General features: G+C 45.2%; 1 protein-coding gene across 1 annotated transcript in view; it reads left to right on the plus strand.

The window, feature by feature from the left end:
• nau (myogenic-determination protein nautilus) overlaps positions 1–25491 on the plus strand; it is a 104515-nt gene extending 79024 nt beyond the window's left edge. Inside the window, exon 5 of the mRNA XM_075673721.1 lies at positions 24778–25491. Coding sequence (XP_075529836.1) covers positions 24778–24881 — 104 coding nt within the window. The 3' untranslated portion in view covers positions 24882–25491. The remainder of the gene's footprint in view (positions 1–24777) is intronic.
• Positions 25492–25813: the final 322 nt, after the last annotated feature.

Raw genomic sequence — 25813 nt, forward strand, 5'->3', positions numbered from 1 at the left:
AAGCTAGCGAATCTCAGTTGAAGTGTTCCTTAATTACAAAATTATCATTAGGGCACGAAAGTAGAATGGGATGCACTTTCATATTCTAGTCTAGAAGAATGGACATTACGTCGCACCTTATCCTCACGCCAAAAAACTTGTCTGTGAAACCATGTTTTAGATTATCGACATCATTGAAAGAGCACTAAAAGCTTTTAAAAACATTCAGGCGAAGAGATGGCGACAATACAGACGCGTTGACAAGCCGTATGTGATGTATATACAAGATTTGCTCTTTTGTGAACGATGAGCTAAGTTCCCCCCCCCGCCCCCTAGTAAAATATGCCCACAGCTGTTGAAGAGATTCAAATAGCATCTTCAATCCTATAAACCTATATCTGACTGAGGTATAAGTAATGGTGGGGGAATATGGACTTTTTATAATACAGATCAATATGCATATTAAGTATAGAATATCAAATCGAATATCCAATAGTCAAACGTAGATGCATATATTTTACAGGAGGAATATTTATTTCGCTGTAGATGGTTCTGTTTATGTCATCACTCATCATTAGTACAGGAGCAGGTCCCTCAGTTACAAAAATTGTCAGGGTGACCTCATATTACTAGTTTAACAATATAGTAATTGTACATTATGGCAACATAGCAGTAACACACATGAGATTAAACGAAGTTAGTGAAATAAATATTTAAAAACAAGAAAGGCGCTTACAATATTTGAGGTTCAAATGAAATAAGCAAATGAAATAGATGCTGCCTATCAGTAAATGAAAATGTAATAATTGAGACATAACGAAAACATTGCAAAAACAAAATTGAACGCTCTTGCACTGATTATTTAAATATACACTGGCAAGTATCGTGGACAATTACAATGACTTTTAAACGCAAGATAACTTTAATTGCCACGAAATCAACTACACGAATAGCTGCTCGACAACCTTAGAGCCTAGCAGCGAACAACCGGTAGAATGATGACAGGCTGCCGTAATGACTTCTTGTGTCCGTGTATTGCTTTGCTACAGCAGACACCATGCCCTTCCAAAAACGCTCGGTAAATTCTTGTTGAAAAAGACATGAAAAGTTGTGGAAAAGGAAAAGACAAAGTCGCTGATGTACTTGTGTGGCCGTAGACACAATAAAAAGCCCTTTACTAGGAAATCATCACTCGCTATAGCGTGAAAGATAAAACTGCTACACTACAAAACTGCAAGAGGCACTGTTTGGCAGACCAGAAGCAAAAATAACCGGTGGTCACGTAATGGACGAGAAGAACGGAAACTGAAGGCCATACTCGCGTTTCTCAAACCTTTATTAAGCCTACAGATAAAGAAGAATGTAAGATCACTGAGAAAGTTACGTCTAGTTGGAATGGAAATGAAATTAGAGGGCAAAATGCATTTTTTCCTGCCGGTGGCAGCCGAACCCACACCCTCCGCATTGCACACGCCTTGCGCTACCAGTTGTGTTGGCTGTTCCCACATCCATATTCTTGTGCAATCACCTATCTGTAGAAGATTTAACCTAACGAGTGCTAGCCAGCGCCACGCTAGCGCCGTGAAACCGAAAACAAAGCTAGCATTACCTATTTTGGTTCTGCATTGCTTAGAACATTTTTGTCGTTGTTTTAATTCTGACAATTTGCTACAAATTCTTTCAGCAGATGGAGAACAATCCTCCAACTTTAACAGTCAGTTGTTGCAAAATAATTGGTTAGCTTTGATATTCGAAAATACCGAATACGCCATTTACGAATACGAATGGAATAATAGGTGCTAACTATTCGTATTTGAAACGCGGAATATTCGCCCGCCCCTAGTTATATGTGAACCCAAACGAGCCGTTGCTGCAAAGGTGACGTAATTCAGCACCCCATTTTTTCAACGTATCTACCGTTTGTGTAGGATTGTCAGGCAAATATATGCATTCGAAAGTAATACTTTCGCAATACTATTGAACAAGCGTTCTCAAGTAATACATCAAAAAAGCATTTTTCTTAAGTGTGCTGTCGTGTTCGGTTTAGCCTTCAAAATTTGATGTTTCGTAAACAGAAGTTAGGAGAAGTGTCATGACTATACTACGACAAAAAAGCTGTATGATGCTCCTCAGATTGTTTATTACTTATGGAGGCGCCCATAACTTGCGAGGAAAGCGACCCACAAAAGGATCGCGGCTGGCGACATCGTAGACCAATCCGCTGCAACGAACTTCTACTCCGAGAGCCATAAAGATGCCACGAAACAGGCATGACGTGAAGAACAAGGGGTCTGGGCACGGGATTTAAGGGGCTGTATAGGGCACAGGGTTCCTCGTGAGGGGCGCAGGCGCGGTATAAGTACTCGTACATGGGCCTGCAAAGAGGATGTCACTTCTCTGAATAGACGACGGGGGCGTGAGAAGAGGGGAGAGGGATTGCTGAAGTAAAACAGTTGAACAGAAATTCGGAGGGGAAACAAGACCGTCCCAGCAAGAAACAAACACAAGAAATAGGAAAGCGGGTGCTGTGGGAGGGACTGTTATATATTCTAGGTGCCAGATTCCACTAACTTTCTCTTGCGCATTACGGTTGATTACACGTTTGCCACAGGCTAAGAGTCATTTGTGTGCAATAAATTGTATGTTTTGCGGCTTACGCCTGGTAGAATAGCCCTACTGAAGCGCGCTTATTTCTATGTTGCCAATTTGACTCACTTTCCCTTGCGGATTACGTATTGTGACCCGTTGGAAATAGGCTAATACTGAATTCTGTATACACGCCTTATTCCATGTTTTGCGGCTCGGGCCTGGCAGACGCGTTTTTGATATACTATTATTAAATACATTTAGAAGTTTACATCTGGCACTCCCAGGGTATTATTTTTTACGTGGTGAATCACACACGCAATCATATTCTAGAAGTGCTGTGGGATAGTCTTTTATCCAACTAGTTTGACGTTCAAGCGGACGTTGTCAGTTCTCTCTAAATTTAGTTACCCAGAATCCAGATCAATTTCTGAGAATGCGTTATAAATGTGACAAACAGGGATAAGGGGCCTCAGAACCGCTGGCAACTGTTTCGAAAATAATAATAATAATAATAATAATAATAATAATAATAATAATAATAATAATAATAATAATAATAATAATAATAATAATAATAATAATAATAATAGTTCTTTATTTCCTCCAATTCGCACAACGTGTTCCTGCCAGCTTAAGCGTTACCGCTTGTGTGCAGGGCTGGGCAGCCAGGTTAAGAACGTGAAAAAACAGCGAAAGAAACAAAAAAGAAAAAGAAAATATGCAGCAATTCCTTGTGGGACGTAAGAACGAACGAACAAAGAACTAACAATACAAACGATAGTAAATTTCCAGCCCTGCACACTATAATACGCGGAATGAAATCCTTAAGAATGAGGCAAATAGTAAATTACGTCAGTCTATTTTATCGTTGACTCACAATCGAAGAAACTTTTTAAGGTCTTTTACTCCGGTAATGCTCGGCATGCTTAGTATTTTATTGATGTAGCAAGGAAAATAGTAGATGCAGACTTTTTTTGCCACAGTTGGTGAAGATGCGGGGTGTGGCACGCTTTTCCGACCGGCGGAGAGGCCATACTTCAACGTGCTAGATTTGAAAGGATCTGTTTGTATATTATGGGAAAGGTAAATTGCTTCTGTGCAGGTAGCATGCCAAAATGGTCCATAATGGCTTTGGCTGACTTATCTTGATAGTTGGTTCCGTGGTCGAGATTGGCTTCAATTATGTACAATATGCAGCCTGATGTGTTTAATTTAGATAAATATGGGGTATCATTAATTGTTATTCCGTATCATAAAACTGAATCTCCTAATTCTTTATGTACCATTTTTCTAACCGACACACCGCAAATAGATCGTAGGGCCTATATACAGACACACTAAGCGTAAGCGTTTGACTAACTCTTGAATATGTAAGTTTCGCGACAATGCTTCGTCAAATGTGATACCGAGATATTTAAAATTGCATTTAAGCTCCGAAGGCGGGCATGGACAGCATGTACAGTTCCTCTCATGAAGGTATATATTTGAGAAGGTTCTAAGTACGTTGTATGAGCTACGAAAACAAAGTAGGCCGGTTTTTCTAATATTAGGGAAACTCTTATTAGCGATTAGATCACATATCTTCATCAAAGGCGGCTGCATCTGACGTCACTATACCAACCTTTTAAAGCTAACCTGCCGAGGATGACAAGCCCGCCTTTGATGAAGATAGGTCATCCTATTGAAGCGTTGGCCAGCGTTTCTAAGGCACCCCATTCCTGTTTGTAATTTTTACGCCACAGCGTGCTATTCCAGCTGTCGGCGCCCTTATTGATTTTGGATGTCTATGAAAGTGTGATGCATAAAGATTGCAACTGACCTCGACTCACACGAATTTGCTTTCAGGGAAACAATATAAGCAGTGACCGTTAACGCTGTACAGGAAGGATAATAGTTTGCTTTTCTCCGTTAGTGCTAACGACACCGTTTTTTTTAAAAGGAAATAGACCTTTGTCGCTACACGCATATGTTATAGCGTGTCCTAATTCGTTGAAAACTGCTCCATCAACTTTATGATACGTTTCTTGGTATGGAAAGCAGCCGTCTTCAAAGAGCCGCATTATAGCTGGGATTTCTGTTACTACTGCCTCAATAATAATACAAAAAACAAAGGGGCATTCTAAATGGCTCTTTGTAAGAGCCAGAGCTGCCTTCATCGATAGTAATTGTGATACTTGCAAGTAAAGTATGCATCTATCAAACTATAACAGCGAACATGCCCTGTGAATTGCTTTCCACTTTGAGAGCCATTTTGAAGGCGAAAGGTCATCGTGTGCTTTTTCGATGCTTATCATAATCGTATCAATTTCTCTGCGTCTGTATAATGTCGCCGAAATTTTATGTAACATTTCTAATTGTTGCAGTAGCGTTGACGCTTCTCACAAAAGAAAGCCCCATCATGTTTTCTGAAGAGCCCGGTAGCTTCCCCGAAGTCGTTGTTATTCTGGTACGAAGACTTCGTAGGCTATATATGCTTAAATAATTTTGATGATTCCCAAAGCAAAAGAAAAATAAAACAAATTAATTGCTAAAAGAAAAACAGTGAGTGCTACTTGTTTTGACTTAGAAGTAAATGGAATTTTCTTTCTTTCTGTAAGTGTGCATGAAATTCTGCGAACCAGAAAGTGATTTTGCAAAAATAAGGCCAAGTATCAGCGCGCCGCCCTAGTACTTAACAAGAAAAGCATTGCATATTATATCTATGCCTAGGGAATTATTTATGTTGTAAGTATGCTTAGAGAATTATTTACCCAGTAACTTCGCCTAGGGAACTATTTAGGCCGTAAAGGTCGAAGTATCAGAGAATTCTCCCTCACTTATGCCAGTATCACTAGTGCGTCATTCGCTCTAGGTAACTGGCACACGATACCCTGCCATCCTGTTTCATAGCACAAAGTATAAGTAGCGGTTGAATGCATTCGCAATTTCTGTTCCATAAAATCAAGATATGCGACGGACCCTAAAATTCGGCATGTTCCCTTTCGTTTTGTGAAAGTGTCAGATGGGTTTATTTGATGATTAGAACTTTTTTTCATAACAGTGAGCTTTTAAGGATCCTTTGCAAACGGGATACTGCTTTTCAGCTACACAAGCGGAGCAATAACTTTACGTTCGAAGGTATACCTTGACAGCCTTGAACCATGTCCTATTTTCGCTCTCTCTTTCTTTTTGCATCCAAGACGCACAAGGTTCTTTTGTCAACCAGGAATTAGCTTTACACCTGACTTCACGTTTTATGTGCAAATATGCATCGTTTGATTTTTGCAAGGTACACTAACTATCGACGAGATTGTGATTCGGTTATTAAGCAGGAGCAATCAAGCTCATCAAACACATCAAACCATCATCCAACAGATCTAGTACACAGTGTGCCGCTGGTTACATGAAAAAAAGAACATGGTTCATTTGTTGAACAGAACGTGCAGTATTGTAAAAATTCGGTTTACCTACGGAAAAGTACACAGTATAAGTAGCGGTTGAATGTATTCGCAATTTCTGTTCCAGAAAATCAAGATATGCGACGGACCCTAAAATTCGGCATGTTCCCTTTCGTTTTGTGAAGAGTGTAAGATGGGTTTATTTGAAGATTACAACTTTTTTTCATAACAGTGAGCTTTTAAGGATTCTTTGCAAACGGGATACTGCTTTTCAGCTACACAAGCGGTGCAATAACTTTATGTTCGAAGGTATACCTTGACAGCCTTGAACCATGTCCTATTTACGGGGAATCCATCACTTGAGTAGTGGATTCCCCGGCTAATAAAGTATTCCTGAAGTCACCGTACTATTTACCACATCGGTTTACTGATAGAACGTTATCACCAGTCAACCATTGTAGCCATTATTGGTGGTTGTTCACTGCAAGTTACTGAGGCTTTCGCATATGAGTGAAAGTTTGATAGCCACTTATGATACCGACGTGTTTGTTGTAGCTCTAGCGTTCTTACTTGGGTAATCGACTTTCAGGGCGATAGAAAGTTTCACGGCTTAACGAAAGATCACAGTATAGATAGGAGCACAGATCCAGAGTTTGAGAGTACTGAACATCAAGGAAAGTCGCACTAACCTGCAAAACACACATTCTTGTAAACGGCATCTTAAATCTAACTGTTGCTTCCATATTGTGCTTTTTGTCTGTACTCTGCTAGGCTACAGCTCTGTAAGCAGCCGTGACGGAGGCTGTATATTAGAATAGTTAACTGCTGGGCTAGTTGGCGATCTTGCATACTGAAAAGATTTTGCGCCAAAAAACAACACACACAAGAAAGACGACGACACCACGGGCGCGCGTGGTGTCGTCGTCTTTGTTGTGTGTGTTGTTTTTTCGCGCAAAATCTTTTCAGTATGCTGTATATTAGGGATGTGGTAAGCAATGTATGTTCCTGTAATGCATGAATAAAGACCAAGTCTGCGAGCACTGAAATGCATCGTGATTAGTTAGAATGCGCGCGTGTGGGTCACGTGCATGCGCCGAGAGCGGCATTGCGGTCAGGCGGCTACAGGGAACGAAGAGGGCGAACGGGGCTGGAAGTCACCGCGCCAGGGCACAGATTAGAAGGCCATAACTCAGGCGTGCGGCGCCCGACGACTGGAGCTGCCGGCACCAGGGGTGAGAGGTCGCACATTTGCGCGGCCTATGCCCAACGGGAGCGGTTATACGAAGGATAGCTACAGGGGCCTTTACGACTGATGCGCAGACGCGGAGGCGTACAGCGCGCATTGGGGAGTGATCCGCTAAGAGCGCCATGCTTGTAGTTTATGACGCCATCCTAATGGCTCACACCGACTGTCGAGCAGCTGCAGGCATGCTCCCGCTCCTAGTTGGTGCGTGCATAGCGTTTCTTTCTTGCTTGCTTTGAAGACAACGATCATGCATTCATTCGTTGCTGGGTAAAAAGAAAAAAAAAAGGTCTGCTCAGGTATCCGTAGTTACATTTACTATTGCGATAGAGATTATATTAACAGCACAGGCGCATTTCTGCCGTGCTCGTCGCATCCAATGAAGATCGTCACAGAAGTGATTCTCTTTCCGCGTGCGTCAGCTCGTAGCGGGGCCAGGTATAGTCTTTCGCTTTTCCCTGATGCCTTCAAGAGCGACTACGTAATTCTGGCATGCCTCTCGGACATGAGTCCTGTGATGGAATCATTCCGTTGTCTGTGCATGTTGCAGACTACAGCTTTACCTCTTCCAATAGACTTTCCTATAGCGCTGTACAGCATAATCTGCTTGTCATACACTAGGCCATAATCTTTTAGAAATAAAAGCAAAATAAGTAAAATGACACTATTTGGACACAAATGTAATGTAGGAAACAAATCTTTCATAAAAGACCATAAAAGCAGTCAACATGGTCTGTGGAACCATCCGTTTACTACTGCTTGTGTCAGCAATGCCTTATATATATGCACTCTTGATAAAAAAAATCTCTTAATACGGCTTCTTTGATCCCTGTTCTTCAACGCTGTACGAAAACCCAAAGTAGAAATAGAAGTACAGCTAGCGCAGTAATACGAATGATTCCACAGACGCGTGTACGCTATAGAAAAATACACTGTCGATGAAAACGTCAATTTGAAATTGTCGGAATTCTAGCTGGTCAAAATACCTGTAGCATTCTTCCGTGAAGTGGTCGGACACGACGCAGCAGCACTGCCGTTCATGCTTTCTTGGCCGCCACGACAATTTGCGTAGCCATGCCAAACACGAACCTGGAAGAAAGTAAGTTTTGCTGAGGAGTAGAGGCCCTGTGTCTTGTTATCGACTTCCGTAGTTGCGTTTCCACGCACGAATGTTCAGCAAATGGCGCTGAATGTCAAGACGGAACGAAAAAACGACCGCACTATTTAAAGCAAGAGCGATGTGTTGTCGAAAGCGCATGCTGACGTGCGCATTAAGCATGCAGCAAATTTTGGCGAGTTATCGCTGTTTCATAAGCTGCAACTGCACCGCAAGAAAAAAGGGCGCCGTCGCACGCGTCACAATGCAATTTTTAGAGGGCTCATTTCACGTGAATGTGATTTCAACGGCGCGTCGTTTGCGTCGCCCAGAGTTGCTTGCTGCCAGGTTTTGTGGCATATGCTGAATAATTTTACAATGTAATGAAAAAAGAAACTGTGGTATGAGATTTGGACCGCTCTCTATAGGAGCAAATAATACACGTGTTTTGTAATATAAAAACGCTTTGCAATATGTTTCAATAATAGCCGAGGTAGAAATATTTCAGTGCCGCGAACCCATGATTTCAGGAGGCAAGGGTCACTGCCAAGAGAGACACTCTCTCCACTTGCAAGCGAAATTATTTCCCTGCGTCCTCCCATACCGAAGCTCGAGGATCGCGCGGCGCATACGTCACGCCTTCATTTTTTTCCCTCGCTTTTTTCTGCGCGGCGCACTTTCGCTGACGGCGTCGCGCGCGAGCTGTTGCATTTGTCTCGTTTCGCGTAGCACAAAATTTTGCGCGCTGTGCCCGAGAACAGATGACTAGCGGTATAAGTCAGTGATACGCGAATACTGAGGCAGACACAAGCGGTGTGACTGCACGACGTGTGAACAAGCCGACAAAACGGAAGTGTTTTTCTCTTACTGTGGCACGAAGTAAAACAACAACATGCGGACATTTGGTGTTTGCGTTTTATTATTTCCGAAACTTCAATTCGTCTATTGAAGCAACGGTTTACACAAATCACAGATGTTAAAAAAATTAAATTAAATTATGGGGTTTTACGTGCTAAAACCACTTTCTGATTATGAGGCACGCGGTAGTGGGCGACTCCGGAAATTTCGACCACCTGGGGTTCTTTAACGTGCACCTAAATCTAAGCACACGGGTGTTTTCGCATTTCGCCCCCATCGAAATGCGGCCGCCGTGGCCGGGATTCGATCCCGCGACCTCGTGCTCAGTAGCCCAACACCATAGCCACTGAGCAACCACGGCGGGTTAACAGATGTTGTCTTGAATAATTCTCAAAGCCACGTGTCACTACGAGCGACGTCATAGCAGTGCGATGTACGTAGCTTACTTGTGCGGTATAATAATAATAATAATAATAATAATGTTTATTTCCCATCAAGCAAGATGGAGGAGGCTGCAGGTAAAAGCTGCACGAACGAACGGCAGCTTGACAGGAGCCCGCAGCCCCCTCTACAAGGCGGCAGTAAAAGGGTTACAGAAAAGAACATCGAAAAACATACATAGGCACCGAAATGGACACCGGGAATGAACACAAAAATTATTCAATGAGAAAGATTAGCTACCTTATACATAGTGTTGTCGTATTGCAGCATTAGTTACTTTTAAAATATCAGTGGTAGTTTTGTTGTAATTATTCAGGAGAGTGGGCAGGGTGAAGGACAGTTTTTCTGTAGAGTAGTTAGCGCGAGGGGTTATAACATTCCATTTTTCTTTGTGCCGGGTAATGTGTATGGAAATGTTCTCTTTTAGTGATGATAAGTCGCGTAGAAACGTTCTATTATCAAATACTTCGCGTTTGAAGGCTAGTGTTAGCTTATAGTCATAAAGATTTTTGACTGGTATAACGTTTGTTTTTTGAAAAAAACTGTGTGTATGGCTGTTATATGGTAAGTCATAAAGCAGTCTGACCATTTTTTTCTGGAGGACAAAAAGTTTCTGTAAGTTAGTTTGAGTGGTTGTGCCCCAAACCAATAAACAGTAATTTAGATTAGAGTAAAAAAGCGAATTATAGAGAAGTAGTTTGACCTTGAATGGCAGGCATGTCCTTAGGCGAGATAAGGCGCCAACTACACGAGTTAACTTGGTCAAAAGAGTGTCAATGTGGTTATCCCAAAGCATATTATCGGAAAATGCGTCGACTCTCCGGGTAGGAGAACGGCCTCCACGAAGAGAAGGGCAAATGGCATTCGGTTCAAAATTTGAGCTGTTTCCGCGGCGCGTAGCGATGTAATACTTAGTAGACACGATCAATAGCGCGTTTTTTATACACGGAGCTTGTCTGCTCAAGATGGCCAGACATGGTGAGGGGCCATTTAACAGAACTTTATGCCTGTTACTTGCCTGTATTCACCCAATGATTAAAACAGTGGAGATCAATTCCTTTTCCTGCCTATGAAAAGCTGCTTGGGTGTCTATGGCGTGCGATATATTGTTACAATATGATGAACAGGTGCAGAAGAGACGGGCCGCCGCGCAAAAGACAATGAAGTGTCTGGGCTGTGGCAGTAGGCTATAACCTTTTCTCAAATCACTCGATTCTTCGTCAATTCCTCATGGTGCGCGTGAGCCGCTCTGGGTGGTAAGCAAAGCAAACGGAATTGTCTGCCTGGCGGTCTGGATTCGGTACACATACAGTGTAAATAGTCTCTCTTGTCTTCATCTTTCCACACGTAACAGTTTGGTGGAGGTTTGCGACCCCCGTCCGCGCCACGGAGCTCCGCAGCCGTCGGTACATCAAGCTTGTCACCATGGCTCCCGGTGAAGAGACCGCATAAGCGACGACTGCGGCTCGTGAGGCTGCTCCAATCGTGAAGGTCGGCCACTACCGTGACTCTGGTGAGTTCGCTCGCCTGGAGGGACATGACGTTGACAAATGGGTCAAGCTCTATGAAGGCCCCAGTGCTGATAACAAGTGGGACCCAACGATTATACCTACCGATGTCATCTTTTATCTCAGCGGCACCTCAAGTGTGTGGCTCCAAACGCATAAAGACGAGATCATCTGCCGGGACACCTTGAAGAAAACCTACGTGAACTGTTTGGCGGCCCCTTTGGGCACAAGGTTGTCGCGAGAAAGGTTCTTGCGACTCGTGTTCAGATATCTACGGAAACGCACGTTTCATACATCCAAGACGTCTTGGCTCTTTGCCGCAACACTGACGACACCATGGGCCCTATAACGTAAAACTATTCCAATATGTGCTTATTCCAATGTCCTGATGTCAAATTTGCGTAACCGCTGACACAAGCATCGGACGGTCACCAGCAGGTTTGTCTGAAAAGACCAATGAAACGCTCATCGCAATTATAGGAGGTCACTTTTGTTTGCTTTAAAAGCGAATAACATTACCTACACTGAGCGCCTTGTCTTATCTAATTGGTTGACGAGACGCGAAGAGCATGCTCGAGAGGCGAGGAGCCCGCTCAAGTGGAGATAGGTTCGATGGGGCTGAGCCAGTCTATGAAAATTGATAACCGGATGAAGAGGGTGGTGCAGGCGTCTGCGATTGGTCCGCTTTCCCTTACTTAGCTTACGGTGGCTGGTCGAAAATCGGGGCGGCATGCAATGGAAGGTTAAGAATGCTGCTAAAAAAGATCCTCAGCAAAGAAGAGTTGGCAGAATGAAGTTGTAAACTTGCTGAAAGTGTTTGAAAACGTTGCACGGCCACGCAAGAACTTTTATTGCACGAAAATAAACCCATGCTCTCCGACAGGTGCGAGTTGCCAGTGCCTGAGCGATCGGCTGCCATCTGTTATTCCTTTCGGAACGGGGCAAGCTGCGGCTATTCAGAAAAAAAAATTCAGTATTTTTTGGCATATTAACGCATCTTTAACGCGTACACGTCGCTTTGACGCAATGAGTTTTCGCAGTTTGGTGAGGCCGTGTCACAGGCAGGTGAAGTGGGTGCAGCCATAAAACTATTGACCAATAGCCCAGGTCTAATGGCGAAAAGGCGTCGAATCAGAAATAACTGTTTTGTTTTGTTGCGTCGAATCATGCATAATCAGTGTGTACAAGTCATCTCAGACGGGGAGCTATCGCGGTTTTCATGACGTCGCGTGACAGACAGGCAAAGTGGGGGTGGTTCATAAAAGTTTTTCACCAATCGCGGAGGATTGATTGCAGAATTTAAATAGAAAAGTTTGGAATAACTTTACGTTATAGCGGCCTATGTCTAAACTAGACAAAGTGGCTAATATACTACAAGGAATTGCAGACAAGCCTATCTGCTTTTATTGCTGTCGCATGGACCACGTCACTGGTCACTGCCGCAACCGATGGCCACCACCAGCTCGGACATACACAGGCTCTTATTCCCGCACCTTTAGACCTATTGTTCCGTATGCTACCCGGCATGAACGCACTGGCGCTGATGCCCCCGCTCCAAAGCTCCACTACGGCCGCTCTCATTCACCTCGACGCCGTCAGTCTTGTTCGCCCCAACCCCATCCCTTCTCTTCGGCGCCTATCGCCGGCCGCACCCAGCCGGATTTCAAGGCACTACATATTCTAGAGGTGAAGCTGCGTTGTCAAACCTGCCATCAAATCCTCTACTCACGTAACCGACGAACCAAAACTTTCTTTACGTTGACGGCTATCCTGCTAATGCACTGATCGATTAGGAGCCCATGTTTCTATCTACCTTGTGTATATCTATCTACAGAGGCACGAAGGAAAACATAGGGGAAATTACTTGTACGTACTAACTGAATGCAAGCAATTAAAAATGATGGCAATGAAAGTGAATGAACAAAACTACTTGCCGCAGGTGGGGAACGATCCCAAGTCGTCCCATTACGCGTGCGATGCTCTTCTTGAGCTACTCACTCACTACTCACTATATATATATATATATATATATATATATATATATATATATATATATATATATATATATATATATATATATATATTAGATTAGATTACCGAGACCGATCAAGTTGTCCAGTGCTGTTTATTCCAAGATAGGCAACGCCCCAGCTCAAGCGCGAAGAAGTCGAAGAACAGGGAAGATGATGATGGCTGTGTACAAATGAAAACGACGAAGTACGTTAATAGTGCTTACACAAACTTCCCCCCGTCATGGAAGCGGCCAGCCTGGCCACAGATTAGAGGTTATCTAAACGGGGAGTGAAGGGTTTCATCCGCGAGACATGACCAATTTCGGCATTCCGGCGGCGCCGGTCAGTAACGGAGTTTACTGGGCGGACGAGATAGTTCACTGCAGATGTTTGCTGCACAACGGTGTATGGGCCAATGTAGTGTTGAAGGAACCTCTCACAGAGGCCTGGAGTGCGGACTGGAGCCCAAAGTAGGACTTGGTCTCCAGGGTGAAAATGTACGTCACGCCGTTTGTTGTCGCAGTGACGTTTGCGCTCAGCTTGGGTAGCTTCTGGGCTTTCCTGGGCGATTTGACGGCAGTGTGTAATTCGGGCAGCAAAATCTTCTGGAAGCGACGCGATAGGCGAAGAAGGGGCAAAAAAGAATTCTCTGTCGAATATGGTGGAAGGATATCGTCCATATACAAGTAAGAAAGGGCTGTAGCCGGTAGTCCGTTGAATAGCAGTATTATATGCAAATGTCACAAAGGCAAGAATTTTATCCCAGTCAGTGCGGTCAGGACGGATGTACATGGAAATCATGTCAGACAGCTTACGGTGGAAGCGCTCAGTAAGGCCGTTGGTTTGCGGATGATAGGTAGAAGTACATTTGGGGACGGTATTAGCGGCCCGAAGAACTTCCTCGAGAACTTCGGAAATGAACGCCTTGCTACGGTCACTGAGAAGGACGCGAGGAGCACTGTGGCGCAAGACGATGGAGCGAAAGAAAATGTCGGCTACCTCAGAAGCGGTACCGGATCGCAGAGGGGCAGTCTCGGCATATCTTGTTAAATGGTCAACCGAGGTCACAATCCAACGGTGACCGGAGGGTGTCAACGGTAAGGGACCATACAAATCAATACTAACAAGTTCAAACGGTGCGTGCGGGCAAGGGAGAGGTTGTAATAAAGCAGCAGGAGGGGATGTCGAGCGTTTGCGGCGCTTACATGACGCACAAGAGGCAATGTATTTGGCCACCGTTGTGGATAGGCCAGGCCAGAAGCAGCGGGTCTTGATGCGGTCGTAAGTCTTGTGGAAACCTAAGTGGCCAGCCGACACGTCGTCGTTAAGCGCCTCTAATACTCGCAGGCGAAGTGTGCGAGGTAGAACTGGGACCCATCGGTGACCTGTTGGGTGGTAAACGTAACGATGTAGCACGCCATCTTGAAGGCGGAATTGTCGAAGTTGGCGTCGCAAGCGGCTTTTGGGTGGTTCGGCGAACCCACTAAGGCGATCCATTAGAGCTTGACAGTAGGAGTCGGCCCGCTGAAGCGACACGAAATCAGACGGTGATGAAAGCGTAACTTGGTCCAGGGGCGTTATTGAGAGCTGGTGTGAGGCAGGCGTAGCATCAGACCGACGTGGTGAGGAAGACGACGGCGCGTTACCGGGAGAGAGCGAGAGTGGGCAGCGAGACAATGCGTCTGCAACATGATGACTTTTTCCAGACTTGTACGTTATTGTAAAGTCATATTCCTGCATGTGGAGTATCCAGCGTCCTAAGCGTCCTGACATGTTTTTCATTGATGACAGCCAACACAGAGCATGATGGTCGGTGATGATGGTGAAGTGGCGGCCGTAAAGGTATGGGCGAAATTTCTGAATCGACCAAACGATAGCAAGGCCCTCTTGCTCTGTAATGGTGTAGTTCCGCTCAGCTGGAGAAAGTGTTCGGCTGGCATACGCTATAACCTGCTCTTTAGAGGCAGCATTACGTTGCAGAAGTACTGCGCCAATACCTTGTGCGCTTGTGTCAGTAAGGAGTATGGTGGGGCTCGATTATCGAAGTGGCGAAGCACTGGTCCGGAAGTAAGATGTCGCTTAAGAGCTTGAAAAGCCGACTCACAGTCGCTAGCCCATGTAAAAGAGGCACCGGTAACCAGTAGATTGGGTATAGTAGCTGCTATTGCAGCGAAGCTGCGTATAAATCGACGAAAATATGACGCCAAGCCGAGGAAACTGCGTGGGACTTTCTGTTGCTGGGGGCGAGGAAACTGAAGAACAGCACTTATCTTTTCGGGGTCTGGCTGGATGCCATCTTTGAGACGACGTGGCCCAATACTTCTATGCTCTTGCTTGCAAATTTGCATTTTTTTGTATTGATAGGGAGACCGGCATTCGCAAGGCACTTTACAACTTCGTCTAATCGATGAAGATGTTGGTTGAAGTTAGACGAAAAGATGACAATATCGTCCAGATAACAAAGGCAGGTCTTCCATTTTAGTCCACGAAGTACGTTATCTATCATGCGCTCAAATGTGGCAGGGGTGTTACAAAGGCCAAAAGGCATCACGTTAAATTCATTAAGTCCGACTGGTGCAGCGAAGGCGGTCTTTTCTTTGTCTATCTCGTTCATCGGAATTTGCCAATATCTTGATCGAAGATCAATGCTGGAGAAATGCTCCGCCCCTTGTAGTGTCCAAAGCGTCGTCAATTCGAGGTATTGGATATACGTGCTTGCGTGTGATCTTATTGAGCACTCGATAATCGACGCAAAAGCGAAGGGAGCCATCTTTTTTCTTTACCAGAACCACGGGAGAAGCCCATGGGCTAGATGAAGGTCGTATTAACTTCCCCGCAAGCATGTCAGCAACCTATTCAATTATCTTGCGTTCGGACGGCGATACACGATAGGGGCGTCGTCGTATTATAGCGGAACCATCTGTTTCGACGCGGTGTGTAGCCGCAGAAGTTTGGCTCAACACAGGGGAACAGCTATTGAAACAGGCTTTGTGCTTTGCCAAGACCACCAGTAAGGCTTCGGTCTGCGCGGCTGTTAGGTCAGAACCAAGAACGGCTGGAGGAAGAATCCAAACCTGAGGTTGGTGCTGGCGATGAGGAAGGGCAAAGTGTAACTATAGAGATAGGTTGAGTGTCAGGGAGGGTTGCCACAGTCATCCCTTTGGCAGGGAAGAAGTTTGGGCGTGTTGGTGGGATACATTCAGACATAGCGCAAAATTTTTGACACAGCGACAAGCAGAACATAGGACGAGCGCTAATAGCGCTCGTTCTGTGTTCTGCTTGTCCCTGTGTCAAAATTTTTGCGATATGTATCCTAGTCTGAATGCATCCCTTTGGGCAGCATCACTGGATCTGGGGTCGTGTTGCAAGCAGACAGAAGGGCGCGGCCACGTGAAACCCAGACGAGACAGGCGGCAATGAGAATTCCGCGAGAAGTACAGCGGGAAGAAGGAGCGACTAGCGCGTCTCCGTCGGCGATCTCACTGGATCTTACGGCTACAACGTCTTCGTGACGAGGACGCAGGACGTAGTCTGCAGCGATGGCCAAGTTCACGCATGTAAGTGAAGAGTCCGTAACAGGTGCAAGCGCTGTATCCGTGATATGGACAACTTCATCTCTACATGAAATGACGGCTGAAGCAGAATGTAGGAAGTCCCAACCCAGTATAAGTTCATGGATACATGTTGGAAGGATGAGAAACTCAATATGGTGGTGTATGCCGCCGATGAGAACACGAGCAGTACACTGTCCGTCGGGGTGAATGAATGCATTATTAGCACCACGCAAAATAGGTCCAACATAAGGCGTTTTGACTTTCCGGAGCCGGGAACACAGATCACTACGAAGAACAGAAACGCCGGCACTGGTATCGTTGAGAGCTGACGCGGGACCACCTTCGACAGTTACAGAAAGCACGTTAGCCGGGCGAACAGGAGGAATTTTTGAAGACCGATAAGTAGCAGTTTCACCTCCAAAACGGCAAGAGTTAGTTTTCCGAGTGGTGGTCGACAAGATTGGAAGTGGGGCGAAGCGGTGATCTAGAGCGCCGGTAAGGCGATGGAGAACGACGTCTGGCCTAACGGGAACTCTGAGGCAGATTGGGAGCAGCTGGAGGAGACGGAGAACGGTGTTGAGGGAACGAGTACGATGCGGGATAGTAGGCGTCTGGTCGTCGAGTGCGGCCTCTCTCGTGCTCTGCATAGCCTCCTTTTATCCTGCTGGCCACGGCGGCAGAAGCGAGATATATGGCCGCGTATACCACAGTTCATGAGATTTTAATTTTCATTTCATTTATTGAAGCCTTAAAGGCCCGGAGGCATTACATAAGGCGGGGGCAAACAAAGTATCAGGTACTCTTCATCACGCTAAAAAGGGAAAAGAGGAAGAAAAGATAGACGAAGAATAGAAAAGGAAACAACGCTCAGAAGGGAACCGAGCAAGCAGTAGATCATCAAAATCACTGTAAAGAAACCATAATATACAACAAAATATATAGTACATAAATACTATTAAAACATATTATGCGTGAGAACGAATCACTATCAATTAATTACTTAGAAGGGGTCAATAAGCAAATGCATTTGAGACGAACCATTCTAGGTGTAGTGGATTGTTAGTTTCTCACGGAAAGTCGTGTTGTCGGCGGAATAAACAATACTGTCGGGCAGAGTGTTCCACAGCGCTATTGCATTTGGAAAAAAAGAATCCCTCATCGAAGACGTACGGCACTGAATGTGCGCGATTGGACAGCTGTGGTTGAGGCGGGGAGAGATTCTAGGCGGGGGTTGTAGTCGAGGGTGTCTGGCTATTGGGTGATAGTAGTAAGAGTGAAGCATGCATAGACGCGATATGATACGACGTGATTGGAGACTGGGAAGATGGAGTGTGCGTTTTAGTTCAGTTATGCTGGTTTTACTTGAGTAGTTTGACATGATAAAGCGTGCAGCACGATTCTGAATGGCTTCTAATTCGTAGGTGAGATATGCTTGCGAGGGGTGCCAGATAGATGATGCGTACTCCAGTTTCGGCCGAACGTATGTCTGATATGCAAGTTTTTTTATAGCGGGCGATGCAGATTTCAGATTGCGACGCAAGAAACCAAGTGTGCACGAGGCGTTTGCGCATATTGTTTCAGTGTGAGTAACCCATGATAATGATGATGTCAAGTGAACACCTAGATACTTATAGCAGTCTGTTCGTGGTATTGTAGTTGAGCTTATGTGGTACGCGTAATTTGTAGCACTGCGCTTACGCGAAAAGGACATAAATTGGCACTTATTAAGGTTAAGAGGCATGAACCATATTTCAGACCATGAAACGATAGTGTCTATGTCTTCTTGTAGGTCAATGGAATCACCAGGGTTATGGATGGCGTTGTAGATGACGCAGTCATCAGCAAAAAGACGCAGTCTACTTTTTGTGTTACATGGCAGGTCATTGACATAGATTAAAAATAACAGCGGGGATAAGCCTCCTCCCTGGGGGACACCGGATGTAACATCAGAAAGGTGTGAGTCATGAGAGTTAGCGGATGTGTATTGTACGCGTCCTTTTAAGAAATGTTCGATCCAAGTAATCAGTGATGGGGGGATTCCAAGAGTAGATAATTTGGCAAGTAGGTGATTGTGAGGGACGCGGTCGAAGGCCTTCGAAAAGTCTAAGAAGATGGCGTCAATTTGTAGGTGATTGTCCATGTGTTGTAAGATTTCATCGGTGAATTCAGAGAGCTGAGTTTCGCAGGATAATAGTTTTCTAAAACCGTGCTGATATGAATAGAAGAAGTTAATTGATTCAAGGTAGTGCATTAGATTGGTTGCTATGATATGTTCCAGCAGCTTAGAGGGGATACTGGTTAGAGAAATTGGACGATAGTTACATGCTTTTGTTTGATCACCAGATTTATGGACGGGAATGATTTGAGCCTTTTTCCAAGCGTGGGGAACTTCACCACTACTGATTGATTGTTGGAAAAGTAAGCTAAGTATTGCGCTTGACAGGGAACTGATGTTTTTAAGTAATTTGCTGCTGATTTGATCGCAACCAGCCGAGGAGGATAATTTTAGAGCCTGTATTAGCCCAGCTATTCCATCAGTGTTAATCTGGATATCGGGCATTGTGGACAGCAGAGTGGCATGCTAATTCGTCAGAACTGAAGTTTATAGCAGGAGAAAATACTGACGTGAAGAAATTGTTAAGGGCTGTAGCACATTTTTCAGTGTCAATTAGTACATTGTCGTCGTCTGATAGTTGCAGCTGAGTTTGGCGCTTAGGCGGGGAGATAATCTGCAAGAATTTACGAGGGTTCGACTGAAGGATTGATAAGAGGTCAGTTGAAAAAAATTTGATCACACAGATCATGAGACGGAAATAATCAGAAGAATAGAGAATGGGCTGGGGTGCGTTCGGCAGGCATTCTCAGATCATGAACAGCAGGTTGCCATTATCCCTCAAGAGAAAAGTATATAATTGCTGTGTCTTACCAGTACTCACCTACGGGGCAGAAACCTGGAGGCTTACGAAGAGGGTTCTACTCAAATTGAGGACGGCGCAACGAGCTATGGAAAGAAGAATGATAGGTGTAACGTTAAGGGATAAGAAAAGAGCAGATTGGGTGAGGGAACAAACGCGAGTTAATGACATCTTAGTTGAAATCTAGAAAAAGAAATGGGCATCGGCAGGACATGTAATGAGGAGGGTAGATAACCGATGGTCATTAAGGGTTACGGACTGGATCCCAAGGGAAGGGAAGCGTAGCAGGGGGCGGCAGAAAGTTAGGTGGGCGGATGAGATTAAGAAGTTTGCAGGCATGGCATGGCCACAATTAGTACATGACCGGAGTTTTTGGAGAAGTATGGGAGAGGCCTTTGCCCTGCAGTGGGCGTAACCAGGCTGATGATGATGATGATGATGATGATGATGATGATGATGATGATACCACAGTAAAAACAAACAGGACGAGGTGGACGCCACTGAGGGTAGGATGGCGTAGCAAGTGCTCTGGTTCCCATCGAAGCCAAATGGTCATAGGCACGGACGTCAGTAGGCACGGAAGTCACGGTAGGTGTGGGTAGCGAAGCAACATCCGCGTACGCAGGTGTGGGGCACGCTACTGGAGCAAGATGCGTCGTGGGTGTAGCCATTGCTGTCAACTCTTGCTTTACAAACTCGCGCAAGCCGAAGGTTGGGGTTGGGGCGCAGGCAGCAGGTGGACGCCTTAGGTCTTGTAGTTGAAGCTCTTTGCGGATGATGGTGCGGATAAGAGCACGCAGATCTGGAGAATGGGGAACCTGACGATCGCTGCTGTGATGTGGAAGACGAATAGACTGCAGCTCGTCTAGGCGTTGACACGTGGAAGTGATATCTTGGACAGAAGCCGGATTTTGCACGATTAAGGCGTTGAATCCGACAGACCCAATGCCCTTTAAGATGTCTCGAACGCGTTCGGCTTCCGTCATGCTAGGATTCGCACGGCGGCACAGAGCCAAGACATCCTCTATGTATGAGGTGTAAGCTCTTGTGGAAGTTGGAAGTGCGTTGCCAGCTTCTGTTTGGCGACTTCTGCTCGGCCAGGCGAGGAAGCGAAGACTTGCCGCAGCTTGGACGTAAACGTGGACCAATTCGCGATGTCCGATTCGTGGTTGAAATACCACGTCTTGGCAACACCGGTCAAGTAGAATGCGACGTGCCTCAATTTCTGGGTGTCGTTTCACTTGTTGCAAGAACTCACGCGGTCGTAGTGGTCAATCCAATCGTCGACGTCATCACCGCGGAGTCCCGCAAAGACAGGGAGATCGCGCTGAGGGCTCGTCACAGTCCAAGAGGGCGCCGCAGGCGGGGTTGTCTGTTTGGGAAGGTTAAAGGCGCTGGACGGGCCGCGGTTGGAAATGTCCGTCGTTTTAAGGGTAGCTGGGCGCAGGCGGCGACCGGAACGGAGCTCCAGGGAGGAAGACAACGTGAGAGGACGTCGGGGTCTTGACGTACCTCCCCCACATTGTAATACCGAGACCCTATCAAGTTGTCCAGCGCTGTTTATTTCAAGAAAGGCAACGCCCCAGCTCATGCGCGAAGAAGTCGAACAGGGAAGATGATGCTGGCTATGTACAAATGAAAACGACGAAGTACGTTAATAGTGCTTACAATACATACATAGTCACTGCCGGTGGTTTGCTCTGCAGCCCCATCACTTGCACTTCTCTGCCCAAACAGGTACGGCGTGTGTGGAGTTGACGCCTGAACAACACTTAGCAATGTTGTAAGCGTAGATTAAATAGAGGGCACTAGACCTCAAAGATGTTCGACGTTGCGCTAACGCATTTCTCTAGCATCCGTCGGTAAACGGCCATTAAACTTGGTAAGACTATTTCATCGTCGATTTCTGAAATACTCCGAACTCAAGCCAAAAGTAGTTTAGACCGTGAAAACTAAGAATAAGTGAAGAGAATGCGCCCTTTTCCACGGTAATGTCTTGCTGGTTACATGCCGGTACCTACTTTGTTAAAAAGGGGTTGTGCTTATAAGTTCCAGGCATTGAGTCTTTTCATTCTCGGTACGAAATCACTGTACAGCTCATTCACTCACGCATGTGGACTTTACTCACTTTTTGCCATAACGGCCATTTGCTCTGCCTATCTTTTAAGAGCTGTCAAAGAAGGATTTATGAGGCAACCAGTGACTCCCGTTAAGACTTGCTCAACCTATCTCGATTCGCATGGTGCCTCGAACCACCGAAGTTAAGACATTTTCGAGAAAAAGGATAGCCTAAATTTACATCATAGTAACAGCAAATCAAACATCAACTTGTGCGATGATGTCATCGTCACTGCGTTTAGAGAAAAGGACGAAGCAGTTTTTATAGACGAAGTCTTTCTTGCGAGTTGCCGCCACATGTTTTCGTACGGAGTATGTGCGTTGCTAGTGTATTTCGTGGGCCTAACCAGTGCAGTCTAAATATAGGGGCCACGGAGCAGGTCATTGTATATGTTCTAGTGCGTGTGTGCAACTGGGTATGTGCCTCTCGTTATGGGCCAGAGGGAATGTGCCACATGGTTTGTGCCAGTGGTGTGACTGGGCATGCGGCACATGGTATGGCTGCCCTTGGCGTTTCTGGGTATTTGATGGCTGCGAAGATGATACCGAAAATAATAGCTATGGTGATAATAAATGATGATGATGAAAACTGGTGGCAAAATTATGGGAGCCCACCATGGCACATCCCCACAACAGTGGACATGCGCAATAGTGTGGAAATCAATATCAATACGTGGACTCGCTTGTTGGTCAGTCTGACATTGTGAGTATGTACCATATTATGAATATGATCATAATCAACACGCGGACACACTTCGTCGATGCCTTGTGGTGGGTATGTGGCCCAGTATGAAAGTAATCATCCTAATCAACACGCGGCCATGCTTCACGACTGAAGCCCCGTTGTGGGTAGGTGCTATAGTATGGAAATAATAATTATCATCAACACGCCGCGAACACTTTATACAGCTACTTGGCGACCCGATATGCTCCACAGGCTTCACTAATCCCCCGTTGCGGGTATGTGTCATTGTGGCACCCACTCTCGGATGTATGTCATTATATGGGTATCATCATCATTATGAGAAGTCAGATACACTCCTTAGCCGATCCTCCGTTGTGCGTACGTGTAATAGTAGGAAATCATCATCATCACCATGCGGCGGCAATCATCTCAAAAAACCTTGTTGGCAAGGGCAAATTTCTACCGCCCGTTTCTTGGTCAGTGCCCTGTAGTGGGTATATGTCACTGTATGGAAACTATCATCATCATCATCATGCTCATAATCGACACGTGGGCCCACTTTTCGCCTGATGACCTTTTGTAGGCCTGTGCCATAATATGAAAATCGTCCCATTTTCCCATCGCCGAGAAGCTTTCTCACCGCCAGACATGCTTATATATATATATATATATATATATATATATATATATATATATATATATATATATATATATATATATATATAGATATGTCTGTTTGTCTGTAAGCACGTCCGGCCGCAGGATTTCATTCATTGCGCTCACGCAGTGTTAATAAAGCGGCAGAGACTTGGGGAGTACAAGAAAGAACCTCGCAGAGGACCGCGCACATTGCGATGGAATGCACAATGTTAGGCGTAACCTTAAGGGCCAGGATGCGAGCGATGTGCATCAGAGAGCAACGGGGAGTAGCGAATGTTCTATTTGATATTCACAGAGTAAAAATGCCGGGAGCTGGGCAGGCCATGTGATCCGTAGGGCAGATAACCCTGGACCACTGAAGTTACAGAATGGGCGCCAAGGGGAAGGAAGTGCAGTCGAGGACGGTAGAAAGTTAGGCGGAGTGTTCAAATGAGAAAAGTTGCAGGCGCAAATTAGAATCAGCTAGCACGAGACAGGGGTAATTATCGGGTGGATATCGCTGGGAGAGGCCATTGTCCTGCAGTATATAAATATGATGATCGTGATGATGATCGCGATGATGATGATGATGGCATAATACATGCTGTGACAACTGATGATTTAACAGCGCGAAATTACAAAATGAAGACGGCAATAATTAAAGAATACGTGCTTCAAGTGAACGAACAAGCACTGCATGTGAAGGCATTGGTGGTTGGCGGGTTGCGAACGTGCATTCTAATTTGCATATTCCTTATTATCGCTTTATTTTGTTCATATATACGGTCGCTCAAAGCACTTTCCGCCGGCTTGGTATCCTGTTTTGACCGGCACATGCGCAACTCGCGCGCTGTGCTTTAACAAGGCAGCTAATAGAAACACCCTTCCTTGCATAAAGCTTGTAGAAACACAGGTGGCGTTGGCCAGGTTGTTCAGTGAAGGGGAAGATTTAAGCGAGGCAGTGTGGGTTGGGACTGCCGGACCTGCAATCTTTGCGTTAAAGATCTGACGTTCAGGCACCGAGCTTCTTGGGATCATATTTTGCACTGTCCGTTTTTTGTTGTTGTTGGCCAACGTGGCTAGGGTTGCCTGGAACACCCTATCTGTTTTGCTTTCGTATAATAGTTCCCTATCATATACAAACGTTAGGTCTGTGTAGCAGTTGTTAGATTTTTATTTTAATCATTTGCTGATTGCTTTTAGCTACAACCGCTACACTTCACGTGTAAGTTGCCGTTTCATTCTTGTGCAACATGTTTTCCTTGTCTCTGTTTCTGAGATGTTTTCTTTTCTATATGTCAGAACTACTCTCTACCTTTACTGTATTGCGCTGGACTTCGTAAGCCACCGTAGTGGCTAAGCGCTATGGTGTTTCACTGCAAAGCATGACGTGGCGGGATGAAAGCCCGGCCGCGGCAGCTGGCCGCATTTTGATGGGAGTGCAATGCAAAAACCCTTGTGTTACGTTCATCGCGGGCGCGTTAAAGATTCCCTGGTGGTCGAAATTAAGTCGGAGTCCCCCACTACGGCTGGCGTCGTAATCAAATCGTGGTTTTGCACGTATTGCACCAGAATTCGATGCTGGACTTTGTAAAAGAGGACAAGGCCCTGTCAGCCTGTATTCGCCTTCACTCTCGACCCCCTCTCGGCCACTGTCTGAGAAACAAACGAATAAATAAATAAAAAGTGCAATTCGCGTTATTTTCATGCTTTTTGTGCAACTGATACTCTGTTCTGTACAAACAACATTTTTGACTATGCAGGTCAGGAGTCATGCGACCTTCCCGGTGCCGTATCAAGCTTGGATCGACTGTCCCTGATAGTGCAAAGTCTGAATGGCTCTAGGAACAAGCTGCAATCTACCTAAAGAGAAGCTTGCTGCAGAGCGACGGAAAAAAATATATGTGTACAATACAATGAGGCCGGACCGCAATTATTGCCAAGTGAAATGAGCCGTCCTTAGGGGGAATACCTGCTGCTTCATATTATTTGCATCTACGATGGACCGACATGTCCATAGCTAGCATAGCTAGCAATAGCTAGCATCCCACAGCGAGCTTTGTCTGCTCCCTGTGGGATGCTAGCTATTACTGTGAAGTCTGACAGTTCGCGTAATAAATATTTTGCGAAAGTCATCCTAGATAAGAAAAGTTGTATGTCAGACCTAGACCTCATCTGGAGTAAAAAACAAATTGTAAAGTAATGAATTGGCTGACATATTTTGCTTGCGAGGAATGAACTAGTCTTTCTGATAACAAGAAATGAAACTGCGTTATTCATTGTTTGCTTACACCACCTCACGTAATACAAAGAACAGCAGTGTTCATGTAGTGAAGTCTCTGCCCACTTCTTATCGAACAGCTTACACACTCTCTTATTTGCTGACAATGCAGCCAGTGAACAAAAATTAGATTGTGTTCACTTTGGTATATCGACTGTGTACTTGTACGATCTTAAACGTTATTAAAATCTGGCATCTGAAACCCTTTCGGAGCTCTCTATATTCATCCCTATATGTAACGAAGGCGGGGCAAAAAATTTGTAATCGCATTGCATCTTGTTTTCACATCTTATCATGCGAAGATCGACAATTCCGTGACATGCAAAAATGCAGAGTGTATTATTCGCGTTTTAGAATTCGCTTGCCTCCGACAGTAAAACGTTTTGCTAAACTGGCTTTACAGATGCGCGATTATGTTCTGTACCCCTGAACATACTACAGCAGATGACTGCGCCGAGGGAGAAAAATGAACTTCGCTTTGAAAGAGAGTCGGGAAGTCTTCTGTGAAATAATCTGCT

The sequence above is a fragment of the Dermacentor variabilis genome, chromosome 11, assembly GCF_050947875.1.
Source record: "Dermacentor variabilis isolate Ectoservices chromosome 11, ASM5094787v1, whole genome shotgun sequence".
NCBI lineage: Eukaryota > Metazoa > Arthropoda > Arachnida > Ixodida > Ixodidae > Dermacentor > Dermacentor variabilis.